General features: G+C 53.9%; 2 protein-coding genes across 2 annotated transcripts; one reads left to right on the forward strand and one right to left on the reverse strand.

The window, feature by feature from the left end:
- Positions 1-4,418: 4,418 nt before the first annotated feature.
- On the forward strand, positions 4,419-6,208 carry TRIREDRAFT_79396 (glycosyltransferase family 2, polysaccharide synthase; the record flags this gene model as incomplete). Its single annotated transcript, XM_006966518.1, has 4 exons — positions 4,419-4,507; positions 4,580-5,434; positions 5,516-5,810; positions 5,891-6,208. 4 exons carry the CDS (start codon positions 4,419-4,421, stop codon positions 6,206-6,208), a joined length of 1,557 nt encoding a protein of 518 aa, XP_006966580.1.
- An 11,052-nt stretch (positions 6,209-17,260) lies between these two features.
- TRIREDRAFT_122614 (uncharacterized protein) lies at positions 17,261-18,557 on the reverse strand (the record flags this gene model as incomplete). The annotated part of the gene is made up of 2 exons (XM_006966625.1): positions 17,786-18,557; positions 17,261-17,493 (listed from the first exon to the last, which is right to left on the reverse strand). Exons 1-2 carry the CDS (start codon positions 18,468-18,470, stop codon positions 17,261-17,263), a joined length of 918 nt encoding a protein of 305 aa, XP_006966687.1. The 5' UTR covers positions 18,471-18,557.
- Positions 18,558-19,685: the final 1,128 nt, after the last annotated feature.

A 19,685-nucleotide genomic window follows, 5' to 3' on the forward strand; every position in this document is an offset into this window, starting at 1 on the left:
AGTTCATGTAGTTGTCAGGTGAATTGTTGCACCACATGCCTCACCTCGACTCCCGCACTCGTACATATACGACTGTCGTGCAACGGTATGTACAGCTCCTACACAAAGACGCTGAGACCGGACCGTTGGCCGCCACGATCTGCCGCCGTCGTCCGTGGCGCGGAGTGCCCATCACCCGAGTCCAAATTAGCCAGGGCGCATGCCTTGGGCAAATCATCTTGGGTCCTCGCTGGTGTGCTTTGCTTTTGCTTGGTAGACCAACTGGCCATTCGTCATGCCGGAGACAATTTTGCATGCATGCTCAAAACGCTTCCCATGCTCGTGCTGCAACGACGTGTTTCGTACATGTCTGTGATACGCAAACGCAAGTCAAATGGCGTGGAGGCAACTGATGGCCAAACTCTGCAGGCGGCTGGCTTCAAGGAGATGATCGAACCAAGTCGTATCAGATTTGCCGCCTCTGTATGGCGAAACAGCAAAGAGCCTGGATTAGACGGAGCAGATGCGACAAGGCGCGATGAGGCCACCCGTACGGAGCACTCAATTATTTGTACCTGCATCCCAAGGCCGGCTGCCAGACAGACACGGTGTCTGCGGTTGGGCAGGGCAAGAGTCGAGAAGTTGAGCCTGCAATGCTGCTTCTTTGTTGTCTCGCAATCTTGCTTCTAGTCTGGTGCGTGAGACGTCGGGACAGCCATGCAAGGCATCTCAAACTCAGCAGACGACACAGGCACGTAAAGCACAGGGATCCCGGGCAGATACGCAAGCCTGCTGAGCATCGTCTGGCTCTTGCTGCATCTAGAGTAGTACAGACTCTCAAGGGAGAGCACTGCGTCCTAGCCACCCTTTTCGACCTACCTTGGAACACAACTTGCAGTATGTGAGCATGTAGTACGAAGTATTCGGGTGTAAGGCGTCGGTAGAGAACGAGAGGCAGCCTGGCCGGCGGAATACCTGGTAGACGGTGCTCAAGGTGGTACATGTAACCAACTGTCAAATGCTATTCAAAATTAGCAGAGTTGTCTTGACAGGGCCCAGTTGCAGCTTCAATGTTCCACGAGGTTGACCAAGTAAGTATCTTGGCCAAAGAGGCACTTTGCTGGGCCAACTCTCAAATGAAGTCACAGCTCGGAGTAAACGTCGTCGATGTAGAAACTTACTCGGCTTGGCTGTTATCGAGTAGGCCTCTTCGACATGGACACATACTCTTCACAACTGTAGCTCTCGCTTTCTCATCTAAAGCATCTTCCCCGGTAGATACGCAGGCACATACAGTAAGCGACCAGCGTTGTACGTTGAAGCTGCATGTATGGTGTCGCGGCTGTTTGGATCAATGATAACAATGTCGTAGCGCAGAGTGCAGACCAGGGCAATACAACGCAACGCAACGCAACACCAAGACAGATGCAGCAGTAGCAGCATCCAACGACACAGAACGCGATGCAGCGCAGCATCTTGGAAAGCTACACGCAAAGCAACCCACCAATCGCCCGGTGGGCTTTGCAGCCGAGCTCTTCGTACGACTGCGTCTGCCCTGCTGGCCGTTCTCAATGCTGTTGGCGAGCGCCCGGGAGTCATACGAGGCTTGACGCCGCACCCTGCCTTTTCAGTTTATCCGCTATTGCGCTCTCTTTCTTCTCCAATCTCCAGTTAATATCGAAAATCGCTGCTGCGTTTGCTGCCCTTGTCCTCGCCTCCCGCATTCACTAGTGAATCGCCCCACGGCGATGATTTGACTGCTCGCAAACGCTCGCTTGGCCGAAGGACCCTAGCCCAGTCCATCGATGGTTCTCGAGCGTCTTGGGCGAATGGACATGGCGCCTGTGAGTGGTCAGCCAGGTGCTGAAGGCGAAAAATCGAAGTGAGGAGGCCCTGGCACAGGATACTCTGCATCCACTACCCACCTGAGAGTCACAAGCCGACCTCAACAGAGGAGGCCTGAGTTGGACATTGTCTTGGATACCAAAAAAAGCTCACGCCACCATTGGCGCATGTGCTCTGCTCCGTGGGTGCCTCACCTTTTGGACGCTGTCTTCCGTATCACTCTGTGCTCTGGACCATCTCCACGGCGCAGTTCTGGAACCGATATCACCAGGGTCCTGCGCTTCGTAATACTTGTACGCACTCCGTACATGTGCCAGGCCTGCTCGTCTATTCGGCCATATTGGCGAGGGGAGGGTCGGGCGTTGCGAGCACAAAGAACCGCGAGACCATGGGCATCGATGTGCCTCAACGTCTGCACAAGACGGATCATCATCACCACCTTACCTTAGAGCGCCATCTGGGTCCTCTTTTAGCGCTCTGTGCGGGCGAGCCATGCAAATGGTCGGCAAGCGCAGGTTTTGGCGGCTCCTGCTGCTTGTGGACTTGGTACAAGAGATACTAAGGTAGGTAATACCTTACTTGTAGGTAAGGTATGTGCCCGTACATCGCACCTCACTTGGCTCGATTCCCCATTATATGTACAGTAGTGCCTGCCATTCTTGCAACAGCCAGGGCGGCATCGGTGCTGTTCGGGAAGGCATCGACAAGAGCGAGCCATGGCAGGTGCGAGCAATCAAGGAAGCAAATCGCACCTCATGTCTCGTCCAAATTGCAACTGTCCTTTGTGCAACGTAAGGTAAGGTACCTAGATACCTACTCGCCGCCAGATATCAGATGTGCATCATCACTTTCAAGTCCAGGACCAGTAACAGGCCCGGCATGGTGGAGCGCAAAAGCACAAGTGCAAGCACAAGCACAAGCTGCTCGTCGCATTCTCTTGAGGTCGAGGACGGAGTCGTTGTACCTTTGGTACGGATTAAAATGAGCTTCCCAACTCCAAACCTGCCCGGCGCTAGCCCCAGAGCAGCGCGGTACAAGTCGCGACATGGCTGGGAATCTCCCCAATAGCGCCACGCCCCATGCTGCTCCCCTCCTTCTGCAGCACGGCGCACCCCTTCGAGAGGCACCTCGTACCGCCTACGGAGTACCCCCTCCCACCTTGTACCTTCGATGTTGCCTGGCCCGTACAGGTACAGGTGGCCCCCCCCTCCGCCCATCTCTCCGCTACGAGAAACAGCCATCCACCCTGCTGCTTCTTTGGCGCCATCCAGATTCGCTCAGCAAATGCTACCCTCCGTGGCTCGTTTCTATCGGGACCAACTGCTAGGGCGACAAGTCGACGACCTGCTGCATCTAAAATGAATGGATGCCAATAATACCTGGCCTTACCTCAACCCGCACATCCTGCTGCACGGCCGTGTACGAGTACCTGTGGAGGTACTTGCACTGGTATTCCCGCCGAGTACCACCACTTGTACATTCCTCCAGGGCACGCATCTGGCTCGACAACGTACCTACCTAGGTACTAACAGAGACCCTCTTTGTCTCCATGCTCATGCATGGCATTGGCCTTAGGTAGTACCAGGACCATATCGGAAGCATCCTTGATGGCGCCGGCTAGTCGACGCTGGCCGTATCGTAAGGTTAAGCTACCTGACCATCGTCTGGGTATGGGCCTTTTGGTATATAACTCCCCTCGACTCGATTGATCGTGGCTGCCATACTCCTCTCTTCTACTCCACGACCTCTTCCTCCTTCTCTCCTCTCCTCATCGAACTAATATCTCTTCTCCGTCTTCCCCGTTCTACCCCAGAGGCAGCCAAGGTGGTTCAGATCCTGCAATGACAGAGTCTGCCTCCTAGAGCCTCTTCAGCTTCTCTTTCCCGTTCGTTATACTGGGGTTTTTCTTTACTTCTTCATTATTTTTATCTTTGCTTTACTGCTCTGTTTTTTCAAAGTGTTCTCGGCCCTCTTCGACACGGCATCTCGGATCTCGACCCGTCAGGCCTCTTTCCTCGTCTCTTCCAAGCCTTGCCCTGCATAGGTACCTAGACGGCAGTCCCGACATCTCTCCAGGCTTGTTTTGCATCGCTCCTCCTTCGTTCGCAGCGCGTTGGCGGTCTGGACAGTCTAGACTCCAGCAACTGGCTTCTCGTGAGCCTGGTCATTGGAAAAGACGCCCCCGTTTGGGTTAGAACACTCGCTTGTCACAGAAATTCGCCTCACGCGCGGTGGGAGCGGGCAGAACTCGAGAATCCGGGGATCGGCTACAAGTAGAGGCCCTTGCTTCCAGCTTGCCTGCATCTCCCCCTCTTGTCAATCCCTCATACTTTCGATCCTCTTGCGTGCGAAGAGACGGCAGCGTCTCCTCTGGCCTGTGTCGTCGAAATACCACACAGTCCTCGCACCTCCGCGCAGTCTCCACGCCTTTTCCAGCAGCAGCAGCAGACTTCTTCTGCCTCCCGGAACAGGACAAAACACCGAGTCCTCCATGAGAAATTGACGAGGCCCTGGCATACACGACAAGAGAAATCTTATCCCAGCCTTGGCCCCACATCATGGATTGGTTTATTGGTGAGCTGCCGGCCAAGCTGATGCCCCTGGTCACCTCCAAATTGCATCTGGTCAAGTCCGATGTCTGGCACTCAGCAACATTCTGGGCATGCGTCTTCTGGATTCTATGGTCAGTTCAGCTACGGTTTCTTGTTTCCTCTTCTCAATTGAGCGCCCCCCAGCTAACAGTTGTTCTCCCTAGGCTGCACCGCTACGTTCGGCTGCTGGTGCACTGCGTCAGCCATTGGACCTACAAATCGAAGCCCATCCCCAGCAAGCCAACGTTCACCAACGAGGACGTGACGGTCATCATTCCTACAATTCATAATGCGTTTGAGGAGCTGCGCCCGTCACTCCAGAGCATCCTGGCCTGCAAGCCTGCCGAGCTGATCCTCGTTACGACATATGACAAGCGCAAGGCACTCGACAAGCTGGCCAAGACGCTCAACTACCCCAAGGTCCGCGTCATGCACTCGCCCATTGCCAACAAGCGCCTCCAGGTCTGCGAGGCCCTGCCCACGGTTGAGACTCCCATCACCATCATGGCTGACGACGACGTGACCTGGCCGTCTACGCTGATGCCCTGGATCCTGGCTCCCTTTGAGGACCCCAGGATGGGCGGCGTCGGCACCTGCCAGCGAGTCAAGCGCGTGTGGACTGGTCCGTGGTCCGTCCGCATCTGGAACTGGCTCGGAGCCGCGTATATTGAGCGCCGCAACTTTGAGATCTCGGCCACGCACAACATCGACGGCGGCACCTCGTGCATGTCTGGCCGCACTGGAGCGTACCGATCCGAAATCCTCAAGAGCCATACCTTCCTCGAGGGCTTCAAGACGGAGAAGTGGAGAAAGTGGATCCTGAATGCTGACGACGACAACTTTGTCACGCGCTGGTTGGTGAGCCATCAGTGGAAGACCTGGATCCAGTACGAGCGCGAGTGCGAGATTGAGACGACGCTGGAGAACGGCCCCAAGTTCCTCTATCAGTGCTCCCGCTGGGCGCGCAGCAACTGGCGAAGCAACTGGACCAGCCTGGTCCAGGAGCGGCACGTGTGGAGGTGAGTTGTGCCTCGAAACCCTTGTCGCCGTGGTGTCTAAAATAGCGCGAGTGTACTAACGAAAGATGACCTGCAACATAGACAACAGCCCTGGTGCACCTACGCCCTCCACTTCGCTACCTTCACCTCCCTTGCCTTTGTCGTCGACCCGCTTTTGCTTGCCTCGTGCTGGTTGGCGACGAGCGAGTGGGATCTTCGCTACCGACTCTACGCCTTCTGGGCCCAGTTCATCTTCATGTTCGCCTTCACCAAGTTTGTCAAGCTCATGGGACTTTTGTTGCGAAACCCCAGCGACATCGTCTTTGTTCCCGTCTCCATTGTCTTTGGATATTTCCACGGGCTCATCAAGCTCTATGCCCTCTTTACTCTTAACATGGTTCGTACCTCCCGATGCTCCTGAAGACTCCTCCCGAGCAAGCCACAGCCAGAGGCGATATGCTGACAAGTTGATTACAGACGTCATGGGGCAGTCGAGCCGATGGTGATGCAAATGATGCGGAGCGGCTCGCGCCGGCGCCAACACCACACAAGGTATTGACGATCCCTCCTGGTCCTAGCTCGCTCATCCGCTACAACAACGTCCGTCACAAGGAACGACCGACGCAGACGCGGACCGAGCAGGACTCGGTGTGGGAGAAGCGTGGCTGCGCCGCCTACGACTCGGGCACTTCGTACCATTCGAATAGAATCATGTCCGAGAAGCATGAGGGCTCTGAGATGCAGAATCACCACGACCAGCCACACTCGATGCGATTCAGCAACGCCTCGGACTAATGAGACCATGACCAACCCCTTATGTTATGCTTTTTTCTTCAATTTCCTGGGCGTCTTCTCGGTCCTTCTCTTGATGATTGAAACGAGAGCCCATCCCCGTCTCTCCAGTCGGGGATTTGATTTCACACGAGCTACGAGAAATGACATGTTTCATGGGATCTGGGGTTTGGCTCTTTTTTATCATGAATATCAGGCATGGTAAAAATAAGGTATGCCTTGTTCTGTTTTCTTCTTTTATGGGCTGTTCAGGGCGGGGTGGAAACCACAAATTGCGTTACGGCGGGATCAATACTACAGCATATAATGGGCCTGCTGAAAAGGGTACACATGGGACGGAATTGGGCCGGACGGGACGGAATGGACGGAATGGATGGAAACTAGGTTGATTTTCTTGGGGCTGCCGGGTGGTGTGGCAGGGACAGCAAGTCCCCTTGCTCACCGAGGCATGCCAGGGACTCTTGGCTGTTAACAAGAGGTGGCGTTATGTCGTTGACCCCATCAGGCGTTGATTGCTTTAGATCGCCCTTTTTATTTTCTCCTTTTATTTTCCATGAATTTCAATGGAACGGATTTGGGGGCACAGGATGGGAATCACAAGAAAATGAGAACAAATTCAAAAAAGAGAAGCAAGTCGCTGGGATCATATCACACAGAATGGCAATAACCGCGACGCATTTCGTCGTTGGGCAATCTCCTCTTACAGACAACCTACTACTTAGGTAATACAATTGATCTTTTGAACCATGATTGCTAGTGGAAGATGCACCCTGAAAGAAAGAAAAAAGATTGAAGACTGGAGAGAAACCGCCTATGCGTCATATGGGCTAATGAGAGGGACATATAGGTAGGCGGCTGGTGCGGTGGCAAAGAAGGACGGGAACTTTTTTTCTTTTTTCCCTTTTTCCCCTTCCCTGCCAAGGGTCCGTGTCTCATGGCTTGCTTTTCCAGCTTCACTCCAACTTGACACATGGGCTACACGTTTTGACCTTGCGCATGGGGATTTTTAGGCTTTTTTTCCTTTTTTTTTGGCCTTGTCTCATATTCTGTGCGGTCATTGGTCTGAGGTTTGGTGAAGGCTGTGTGCCAGGTGAAGACGGTGTACTGCGATTGGCCGCCACCGTCTGATGTTCCGATGACAAATGGCAGGCAAGGCAGCATACCGGGAAAAAAGGGCAATATTAACAGGTCAGAATCGATGCATCAATGGGCATGGGAATCAGAAACTTGGCGTTCAATGAGACGATACACGTCTTCTGGGTTATTTTCCTGCACGTTCAGCGCAGCCTATGAAATTGCGCGAGGCAAGGCGAGGTGAGCTGGACAAGCTGCGGAGCTGCTGCGCGTATACGAGCTGAGCCATGGATCAGCAATAAGAGAGAGCCAGCCTTGCGTGGCGCACGTACATGTACGTAAGGTACGTACGCACCATGTATGAATCAGACAAGCAGTTGATACATGACATTTGAAAAAAGACGAGCAAAAGACACGAAAAGCAATGAAACATGGAGAAATGACAACTGAGGGACGGGAAGAGCTAAGACGAAAGTGTTGCACAATACAGCAAAGCCACTTCAGACGTCCAGTCGGAACAGTCGAGGTGCAGTTGCGGCGCGACGCAGATCAAATGAGGTGCTACTACGTATGCGATTGTGGCTGCAGTGCTGAGTTGCACGACATATAATTGTATATGACGGGGAAGGAGAAGAAGGGGAAAGGGACCCCCCCAATGCCAGGCGGCGGATCTGATAGGCAGGCCGGTAAGAAGGCATGTGTGCGAGTGTTAGCCACAACGGGCATGGAGGGGGAGGGGGGAAGCATGTCAGGCAAGGCAAGGCAATGTAATTCTTGCATGTGCGGAGATCTCGATGGTATGCATGGGGGAAGTACACGACAGCAGCCGAGGAAGAATCCGCTTGGCTGGAGAGAACGGAGACGGGGAGAGAGGGCGTCAGGGCTGTGCGTCTTGGGGCCATGGGAAGCAAGAGGGTGGGCGCCGAGCGGGCGACGAGAGAGACGGAGATGAGATGAGATGAGATGATGCACAACACGTGAGGCAAGGTGACAAAGCGACAAGGCATCGGGGTGACATGGCGTCGCTGTGTGGCGCTGCTGGTGTCCGGTGAGCTCGTGATGGACCATGCCGGGCATCATGTAGGATGAGGAAAGAGGAAACCCCTACTCCGCTATCAGAGCACAAAAGCAGGTCAAAGCAGTCCGAGCGAAAGCTCCCATCGGCTACGCGAGGCTATAGCGTCGATGAGCAACGACTACTCCGTTCCTAGCGGAGGTGCTAGCACCAAGCGAAGCCCGTTTTGAGTGCTGGACGGGGCCTCAGATGGAGGTGATGTGCAAATGGCCTGCTGGGCTAAAATCGCTCTTGATCGGCGGCCCCCGTCAAGGGCTGGAATAGCCCGGCGTCGGTCGTCGGAGCTGGAGCTGGAAGCTGGGGCCGGATCACGATTCAGGACGATGGCCGGGCTCGCAGCCCAGCTTCGCGGGCAGAGGAATCGAGTAGAGGACTAAGAGCGTCATGCATTGCGCGGTAGCTGGTAAATGTCCATTCATTGTTGTTTGGAGCTCTTCCTCCTCCCTCCCGAGCCATGTCTCCTTCTTCTGCCATTCAGTTGTCGAGTCGTTGACATTGGAGATGATGGTGGGGAAGCAGAGGGGGAGACGATAGCAGTACAAGAGAATACCTGCACAAGCCAAAGCGGGAGGGGCGTGCAGCCAACGGCTGAGGCTTGTGGGGGTGCGGCCAGGCTTGATCAAGTGCCAGTTGTACATGCAAGTCACTGGCCCCAAGTGGGCTACTCCTCTGCAAATTGCCCATTTAACCTCTTCCAACAACTGGCCGGACGAGGACGTGTACCTTGCATTGCATGGTTTTGGGTCCCGGACGGGCTGCCATTGGCCTCGGCGGCCGAGGGCATTGCGGTGGTTTGATGTATGTAATAGGGGAGAGGCAACGCTGCTGCGTGTGCTGGACCGCATCGCCGCGAGCTGGGGCCGAGACAGCACAGCGGACGAGACGTGGATATCATGCGAGGCGATGCGATGCGATGCGCGATACGATGCGATGGATGCGATGCGACCACCCCGTGTGCCAGTCCTGCTACTAGTAGGCCTGGCTCCAGCATGGAGCAGGCGTGCGAGTAGTAGTATCGTCCGGTTGCTGCCACACGCCAAACCGAATCCCGTCAACCATGCAGATGCAGACGCAGGTCCAAGCTAACGCGGTGGAGAAGACGAGCGGCCTGTGTGCCAATTGCTGAGCCCCATGGCCGTATCCTGCATCGTCCAATGAGCACCGTTGCTTCACTCTCGTCAGAAATCGTAGCCAGCAGCCTCGTCAATTACGACGAGATGCTCTTGGTGGATGCTGGTGACAGCTGATGCATTGTGTACTCCGTATCGAGCATGAGGACGCGGTACCAAGCAGAGAACCGCCTACACGCGCATCCTTCTCAATTCCACCTCTCTCTCGATGGGCGGCTCCAACATAGGGCAAACGGCCGTCCAAAGCAAGCATCCCTCTCAACTGGGGTTGGAGATTCAAGCCTGAGCGTGGAGATGCACAAGTCATCTTGCCCGCGCGTTGTCAGCAGCAGGACGCACCAGCCCGGCCATCTGGAAGCCTTGGCCGAACAAGCGCGCGAGGCAGAGCCAGCACATGGCCCAAAGGGGAATCAATACAACAAGCGCCCCTCCCCCAGCGGCCTCGTGGCGGCTAGCCACATGGACTTTTGGTCACTGGACTTGAAAGTGAAGGGGTTGAGGCGTGAGCTGATTGCGTGGTGCTGAGCCGAATCGAACAAACTTGAGGCGACTCTGGTATTGGCTTGAGGCCATCTCCAAGGCATGAAAGGCATGGAGAGATTGGAGGGCGGCTATGCGATCCAGCGTCATGATGCTTGCCTGCTTGACCCATCTGCCGCCCAAGGGTCCCCAAACGGGGCTGATCTGAGGCCTATGTCGAGCTATTTCGTGCCGAAGGCAAGACCCATTGATGTGCCCGCCGGGGCCGAGTTCGCGCGCGTTGCTGATGATCCTGATATGACGAGTACCGGCCTCAGCCTACCACCGCGGTATGTGTACAAAGGACATGGCCCAAATATGGAGTGAACAAAGCGTTTGTGATGGAGTAGGTACATACATAGGGCAGAGGATGGAGACGACGGTGAGACACGACGTGGATGAAGCGGCTCCGCACCCCATACTGGCTTGTGCGCTGCTGGCGGCCGCTCATATTGCGCCGTCTTCTCGGAGCTGAACCGCCTTGTGCTTGTGATGAGGGGATTCTCTGGGGCCCGAGTCCTAGGAAATCTTACATTAGCGACCATTTTCTTCTATCGGCGGCAGATCATCAGGGATCATCCATGTTGGACGGAGTGCCAAGTACTCGATTGGACGGTAGGCAAGTGCGATTTTTCCTGTTTTTTTACCTTTCCTCTTGATTCTCGTCTGCACGTCTTCGTCTTTCTTTGCGGCTAGGGCATGCAGGCCCGAGTCAATCCGTCAAGGACGAGCGTCATCTGGCGATTTGCAACCCGTCCGATGAGGCTGTAAGCCTACAAGTACACGATTCCATGTTACCTAGCAGCCGATTAGCACTCCCCTCTCTCGAAGATCCACAGGGCCGGGCAGACGCGGGACACTGCGGCCACTTGCCTGTCGTGAAGCAATACTAGCAGATTGGTAGAGAAGAGAAGAGAAGAGAATTGCCGTTGGCAGCAATTGTCAAGGGCGGCGACAATTCGGAGCAATTGGGGCACAGAGTTGCATTCGAGCTGCAATGCTCCAAGCCCCGAACCAACTCTGCAAGGGAATGCCTACCTACATACCCATCACCAAGGTCGCGCGCTTGTCGTATCATGTTCGCTCGGAGCGTATGTCCGGAGTGGTTGTGCAAAGCAGAACAAGCACGAACAGCGCAGTGCTCCGTAGTGTCGTCCCCAGTCCCCATTCGCAGCCGCCGTGGCTGCGTCGCTGGATGCTGAAGCCCGGCAAGGGTGGGCAGAGATTGGCCACTTCGATATGCAGGGCCCAGCCCTTTCGGCCATCCACAGCGAGGCCATCCCAGCGGCAACAGACGTGGGTATCGAGATATGCAGCTCCATGACTGGGGTTCCAGTCGCCATTTGCTTGTACCATTGCATCGTACGACGGCTGGATGAAGTATCCCTACCTAGGTAGGTACTTGGCTTTGGGTCTTTGCGCCCCTTGCTGGCGCCACCGGGCTTTGGGGTTGTTTGGCTTCGTGGCATGACGAGAAAAGAATAATACACGTCAAGTCAATCCATCGTGAGGTGAAGCGGGATTCAGTCAATTCCGTTGGTTTAATCGTGCATCAGGCACGGATTTGCTTTTTGCGGCTGGGCGGGAGGCTGGCGGGCGGATCCCTTTAAGCGAGAAGCAATAAAAAGCAACAACAGCCCAGGATACCTTGAACGTCTGGAGAAATAATAATACATGGGTACCAACATATAGTAGTAGCAAGAACATCGGAGAAAATGGGTACTATGAATACCTATACAAGGGCAAGGACGGACATGACTACTAACCCCATCCATATCCCGTGCGGAGAGGCAAGTGCAAGCTACTAGCTCGCTGTGGCTGGCCTCCTTCTGTGCTTAGCGGCGCTCTTTTCACCATTTCGAGCCCGGGCGTACCTACTCGTTTCGTTCTTGTCGACTGCGTGAGAAAGAGCGAAAATTGAATGGCGACTCGATGGGCAGGCAAGACCCACGATGAAGCGAAATTATTGCGGAGGCTCGGCTTGGACGATTCTGGTACTACTACCTTCTGTACCTAGGTAGCTACATGAGGAGGAAGGAGGATGAGGCTGCTGGTGATGTCTTGTCTGTCACACATACACACGCACGAGTGACAGGTTTGATGTGTGGTGCAGTGTTACAGTAGCAATGGATGAACCGCCGTCGGCTTTGCTTGTCATCGAATGGCTCCTCTCTGTTAGACTCTAGTAGTTCCTGGCTTACGATAAGGCAGGTGGGTGCTGGACAGGTATTTCTCCATTGCCATTGAGCCTGAAGCTGTATTACTCCGTGTGTAGATGAAGTACCTACACCTTTCGAGACGTCTTGCTTGCTCTCCAGATGCACATTCTCGCTCGTCTATCTCTACGGTAATAAGGTAGGTAGTTGGCGAGCTCCGGCAGCTCTGCAGAGATCTCGGGCGACGGCTGACCCCCGGTCCCCGCCGCCCTTCCTTGTTCTCCCCCACGAAAGCCCGGAGATGGCTTGGCTCTAGCAAAAGGACAAAGTATCACGATGCGGCCGTTCATCGCTTGGAGTCTCGACCAAGGGAGGGGTGCAATAAGGCAGGCAGGGAGTCCAACAGAAGCCCAGAGAAGGACGTTGTGGAAACGTCTCGAGGCCGTCGATGAATGAATGGGCTGTTGGCTACGTGTACAAACAGTACCTCAGCAACCGTGCCTGGTGCTTGAGCATGCTTTGTTCGTTGCGCCTTGCGCTTTTTAGCCTCTGGTCCTCGCACTCATTGCCGCGACTGACTGAATGGCGCAGAAAGTATCCCCGGAGTGGCTGGATGTGGGCTGCGGGCGATGCGTGCTGTAGTTGACAGGTCAAAATATCTGCACGGCTTCTGGTTGTCGCCTAGCTTGCCATGATGGCTTGCCCTCTCCTCGAGACATGAGTCGTCCAGAGTACGTCCAGAGCGCCCACGGTTGCGCATAAGCGGTCTTTTCCCCCCTCTTTCGCGGGAGTTGTCATTCGTCTGGTCGATACCCGCCGACTTACCCTGCATAAATGTCCATCCAACCACGGGTTTTTCTTCATATTCATGGGGCTTTCTCCTTCTTTCACAAGTCGTCAGTTGCTGATGCGTTGTCCCCCTATCATCTGCTGCCCCGTTATTGCCCTTTTCAGTCATGGCGTCGTTGTCTCTTCTCTCATGCATCAGGATGGGCCTCATGGCTCAGAGTTGAAAACTGTCGTCTCTGGCCCTCTTCCCACACGGTTCATAGACTGTCCGCCATGGCGACAAGCTTTGGACCGTCTGACACGGTGGCCGACGAGCCGGTCCGTCCGGAAGGTTGTTCGGGCTTGACAGAAAGCCATTTTCAACGTCCAATGACTCGTCAAAAGACCCTGATTCGTCTGGGGGGGGGGAAACAAGGGTAAACAAGGGTTCGGTGTTGAAGAAATCGACAAGTCGTCTGCTAGTAGAACCAACAACAACAACGACAAAGGGAATTTGCATCAAACGCCACCACAACAACAGCAACCATCTCGGCATGCCCACAGTGTTTGTTGCAACTCCTTCCTACTTCGTGTTCGCTTTCCTCTAACTTGAAGTCGTGCTTTCGGGCCGCGACTGGCAATTCCACTCCGATATCTCGTATGTATCAAGTAGCAATTGAAACATCACCAACGACAAGTTCGGCCGCATATCGTACGCCCCCCCTTCTCCTCCGATATGTAGAGAGGACATTTATGTATCTATGGACGCATACCTCCAGCCAAACTCCTGAACCGAACAACGGCACCCGCTCTCCGGCTTGTTTTCGCGATAGCGGCATTTGGCGGCACTCCCCGGAGGTGTTGCAGGCAGCCGGGAGTTCACACAGGGGACGGGGACTGTCAATCCCGTGGGCAGTCGAGCGGGCTTTTTCGTCGGGCTCCGTAGTCGGCTCACCACGGGGGGGCCACGATCCAGTCTGTAAACGCGGGGGAAACCCGTGGGCTTGCAGCTGGCCTGGCACTAGTAATCCGTGATACTATTCTTCCGCCTACACGTACTACTTGTTGAACAAACACGCTGGCTATTTGGGCACTGCTTCTCCATGAACAGAAGCTTGTGCAGGTGAAAGAAAAATCGCTAACAATGAGCTGAGACTTGGTCGGCCAGCAAGAAGCCCGGGGACGGCAGCAGAGGCGCGGCAGTGTTGGCATTTGCCGGCTACGGATGGGCACCCTTCTGCCTTGCCTCATTAGCTGCTTGACATCTTTTTTAAATTGGTTGACAGGTATGTAGGCACAGGAGATGCGCACGATAGAGTGCCCCTGTAAGCTTTTTACTTGGCTTTTCATTGGCGCCGCATCTCTCAATCAAGCTCAACCGTTATACTAGTACCTCGCAGATGACTCTGGCAGACTGTACCTGTAGCCATCACCAGTCCCATGCTGGCTTCGCTTCGGCCAAACATGTATGTATGACACCCACCCGCTGCTCTCCATGCCAACCTCGTCTCTCGATCGAGATGTCCTGCATCCCATCCATCCCCCTGCATCCACCCGTTTCGGTGACCAGAGCTGCAAATATGCAGCCGCACCACGTCTCATTTACGCAATTTGGCCAGCCAGTGACGTGTGCCTGGTGACAGTCGCTCTGCTTGCGGTTGCGGTTGCACAACCTCCCATGGCCTAATCCTCGCGGTGCTTCCGTCAGATGTGTACCTACATACATGGATAGGTATCCTAAGGCCACCGGGGAACGATGGAGGCCCCAGCCTGCCGCAGCAAGCATGGCGTGCAGTGGGACAACGAGACACATAATAAGCAAGTGAGGTGAGCACAAGTTCTCTGCCTAAAATAGCCAGGTAGGATCAGGAGTAGTAATGCCCATAGGTAGTGATGGAAGCGAGGCAATCCAGATCTAGCAGCTGAGAGATGCATAGGCGAAGAAGGAACCACAACTGATACGTTCATCAATACTAGGTACCTTGCTATAGGTAGGTACGTCCACGGGTACTACTAAGACGAAAGCTCAAGGAAATAATCCCCACTACTCTCCTCCCCTCTCCTCTCTAACCCCCCCTCTCTCACCCCCCAGATTATTAGTGACAAAGATGCACGGCAGAAGCGAAAACGAGGTCGGGGCTTATCGCCTTTCAGGTGAGGCGTTCGCTTGCTGGCAGTGATGGATCGTGGCATCACGATGGAGAAGGAGGAGGAGGGGAGGGGGAGAGGGAGTGTGCGTTTTCTTGGCTTGGGGACGATTCTGTGCATATCCAGCGGAGCTGCCTTAGCCTCAACTTGGAGTCAGTGGAGGTGGGGGACGATGATGGGTAGGTATCGCAGGTATCTTCCAAGTACTACCACCAAGACGAGAGCGATCCTAAAAGGAGAGATGATGAAAAGGATGGGAGATGGAGGGGGGGGGGGGGGGGCGTGAGAAGACACATACAAGTACCTACCTACCATATAGCAGGGCCTGCAGTCGTGATGCCGAAAAGTTGGAATCCGGCATCAAGCATGCATGCCTAGTACTGCATGTATGCATGTAAGTATGTGGTGGCAGCGCCTTTTTGCTACCAAAACATCAGGTTTTTTCGGTTACACACACACACATACGCTCGCCCAGAATCTGCCAAAAACGATGTTTGCTGCTCCTGCAGCTGCATTTTTGGAAGGTGGGCATAATATTATCTATCTGCCCGTTCTGGGATTGAGCAACTTACGTGTCATGTATTTGCCTCCTCTTTTTTTTTTTTTTCCTTGCTTGCGATGATTTGTGTGTGACTTATGTAGCATGACTTGGCCCGTCTACGACTACTGTACCGTGCCTTACTCAGTGTAAAGTGTGCATGAGGACATTGGGTAGACCGTTTGACTCATGTTGTTCGTCGAGTGCCGCGCCGGTCGAGACTTGTCCCGAGGGCCAAATTCTGTAGCATAGGACGGAGGCTAGACAAAGATCCGGGTCGTCGTCGGCTCAGTGGCTATCCGATTTGCGGCCTCATGTGCCCAGACAAGTAGTTTGACAGATGACGGACGACCTACCAAGAAAAAAAAAACATGAAGAGAAAAGGTGTGTGTAAGGTAAGGTGTAAGGTGTGTATTTGTGAGGGTGTTCAGCCCTGTCACCGATATAGTAAAACGAGAACGGCTCAGCTCATGACGAGACCACCCTGCGTCTTGCTTCCCACCCGAGGGCTGAGCAACGGGCGATCCGGCTATCGAGGGGATCATCCGCCATACTATCTAGACCACCCCCCGTATTGCGTAGTAGTGCTTGGAGGGCGACGCTACATACGCAACGGCCGCAAATCGTTAGTCCTCCGTAGTAATAGCCCCCCCCCCCCCCTAGGCAGTTATGTAAGAGCTATTTGGGGAGGAGGGCTTTTTGCCACCTTGATCTTCGACGCTGACTGCCTCGTACCTACATGTATGACGAGTGTTGTATGTATGTACCATCCTAGGCAGCTCAAGCCGGAGGAGAGATCAGCTGAGAGCGGGCTGCTTCGTATTGGCTCGATGAGGTTAAGGGAGCGGAATGAGGGACGCCATTGGGGGGGCTGGGAGTACGTGTATCTGGACACTAAGAGTGAAGAATGGTTCCCTTTGTCATTCCGAGATTGGGCGATGTATGGGATGTTGTAAGTATACAATGTATCGACGAAGGAGATATTCGAAAAAGGCCATGTGTTGGAGTGTTGGACAGTATAGATTGCGTGTTATGACAGTGTTGGTGGCAGTGCAATGTGAATAGTCATACTATTGATAACAAGAACGAGAAGAGACGCTGGTGGCTTCAAATGGAGAGCATTCTTGTCCTGTTCTTTGAGTTTGCTCGTGATCTAGGGGGCCTAATTCCGGTATATCACATAGGCTCGAGAAAAAAAAACGTGATATGCTGCCGGAGGAGGAAGAGATGATGGACAATGATGATATACGAGTGTGTTAAAAGTGGACTTTTTACGACAGTTCTCAACGGAACTTGGTTAGACCGGTAAGGTTGCTAGATCTGGGAGAGTAATGAGTCGAGAGGAGATGAACTTAGCTGAATGAATAGTACCAGCTACGAGCGATGTGTGACGAAGAATGAGGAGGAAACCATTGTCGAAGGGTGAGCAACTGGTGATGCAACAACCGTAAACATGATATAAATGTGATTGTATCTGATGACGCAGCGTCATTTGCGGCACCTGGTCGTCTTTATATATACTTGCTTTGCTTTACTGTGGGTAATCCGACAAGAAGTCGAGTCTTGGAGCGGTAAATCAACATCGGAGATACCATTTTAAGACCTGTAGACTGGCTATAGAGTGGCAGACAAGAAAGAACATGCTGTCTATGCATATGAGCAGAGGACTGGGAGATATAGAAGACAGAGAAAGGGAAAAGGGGGAGAAGAAGAAGGAGAAGAAGGAGAAGAAGATATAATAATGATGAAGAATGAAAAGAAAATGATGATGATGATGATAATGATGATGATGAAGTAAAGGAAGCCGCCATAGTTCAGAAAAATGTACTCTGATAGTCGAAAAACTTTAACCCGTTCCTGGCGTATCTCCCCCGGCCAACCTTTCCACCGAGGTATATGACATTCTTTTCCGTTTCTGCATTAAGGAACTCAACCCTGCCCAGATAAATGTAGGCCACCGTCTCGGGCCACGCCTCCGGATGAGGCAGTGCCAAATCAATCGTGTCTCCTCGTTTGACCCGATCCGACATGATAATGGCCGCCAGCGCTGGCAAAGTCGCTCGTGCGTAATCAAGATCTACATTCCCATCTTTTGGTCAGAATCCGTTTACTGACAGGCCAGGAGCCTTCAAGAACAAGGGAGAAGGGAGAAATAACAAAAGATGTACTCACGTATGGGCACGCCCACAGACATTGATGAAAGCCCATGGGCTTGGACGGGAGCACTGGGCTTGACGATCTTTGCCGCCCTTCTCTCGCCCGCCACGTCGTCTTCTTCGATGCTGGAGGCGGATGCTGCTGCTGCTGCCGGCCAAGACGCCCGCCGTGAGCCGTTGAGCGGCCTCACCCAGGACAGGCATTCCCTCAGATCGAACTTGGCTGGAGAAATGTCATGCGGAGGCTCAGATATCGTTTCCCTCAGGGCATCCAGGTCAAACTCGCGCTTCAGGCCAAAGGGCTGGCCCGACTGTGGCCGGACGATTGCTCGGAGCGAGAGGCTTTTCGGGGTCATCGACGTGGGAGACGACAGCGACGAGGCTGGCACGTCCGGCGCCTCGGATGGCGAGGCGGTAGGGCTGCTAGCCCCTGCGAGCGGCAGCGCCCGGACGAGGACGTGTGCGTCGGCGAGGCGGCCAAGCCTATGGCGTCCGTCTGTCCAGAGCGTCCACAGATAGTCCTGCATGTCCTCTACCTGCCGATATCGGTACCATCTGACCAGTTCGGCTTCAGAAAGCCCTCGGGGAGGAGGCGTGGGGGGCCGGGAGACGAAAATGCCATCGCTCAGGCGCGTAAGAGGACGAGGAGGCCTGTTCGGGTAGATTGTATATATGGGCTGAACGCAACGGAAGCGGAACATGGTGCGTTTGAATGGCCTCTCCGGCCACTGACCTCGCGGACCTGCCCTCGAGTATCTCCGCCTCTTGCGTAGTCGTGCCGCGGCTGAGCGTTTGTCAACTTCGTAAAGCATGCTTTCCAATGGCTTGAGTCCTGCTGAAAGATCATCTCCCAGGGTGAGAGGGCCCCTCCGTGGCCAATTCTCTGGTGAAGAGGCATTCTCTGGTGAAGAGACATTCTCTGGTGAAGAGACATTTTCTGGTGAAGAGGACATGATGAAAGGCAAGGCGAATTAGGACCTGGGGAGGCGATGAAGGCAAAGCGTCCCGATGTGTGCTGCAGAGGATCTTGTTGAGTGAAGTGGTGTAAGTCGAGGCTTAGGAAAAGGCCGGCATCTGGGCTACGAGGGGACACGAGGAGAATATATCACAACATCTCTCTACCCTCTCCCCCCTTTTTCACGCGTGGCGTTCATGATATCACAACGGCTGATCGCGCCGCGTGTGTGTGGCCCAACTACAATAGCCAGGACTGCCATTCAGGACCCAAGCATGATCCTTGCTCTTGTTGTTATTGTCTACTACTTCCCTTAGGGTTTTGTCCTGCCCATCAAAAATTTCTAAGCCCTGCCTTACTTTCTTTTTTCCCTCTTTCTTTTTTTTTTCTTCCCCTTCCTCCCCGCATATCAAAGACCAAGGGGCTGTGACGTGGCGGGTCGAATTTCAGTCATGGTCAGACAAGAAAACCGGTTGGTGATGCTCGATAGTATCGCCGGTGTGACAAAGGGCGCCGCACGGGCTCACTTCATCCCGCCAACACGCAGGACAAAGGATGGCAAAAGCCTCACGCCAGATTCTGCAGCATGAAAGGGAGTCTAATGTGCTTCTTGTCTTTTCTTCTCTCGTCATTCCCGTGGAATCCAGCTGTTGGGCCTTGTTATATCAAGTCTCAAAAACTTATCACATATATAGGTAATTTGCCCTACGATATATGTCGGGTATGTAGGTATGTAATCGACAGAGTTGAAGCAAATGCATTGATCTTGATGCAAACCAGCCACTGACTGCAATTCACGTGACGACCCATTACGGGCGACAACTGTCCACGAAGCGGCAGATGATTGGCTCAATAAGGCCCCCCAAAAGCAAAAGCCGCGGCCATTTCCATCCCCATGGCCGTTGATGGCCTCTCTTGTTGAAATGAACAGCGCATCGATTTCACTCAAGCCGTCAAAGAA

This window comes from Trichoderma reesei, assembly GCF_000167675.1.
Source record: "Trichoderma reesei QM6a unplaced genomic scaffold TRIREscaffold_13, whole genome shotgun sequence".
Lineage (NCBI taxonomy): Eukaryota > Fungi > Ascomycota > Sordariomycetes > Hypocreales > Hypocreaceae > Trichoderma > Trichoderma reesei.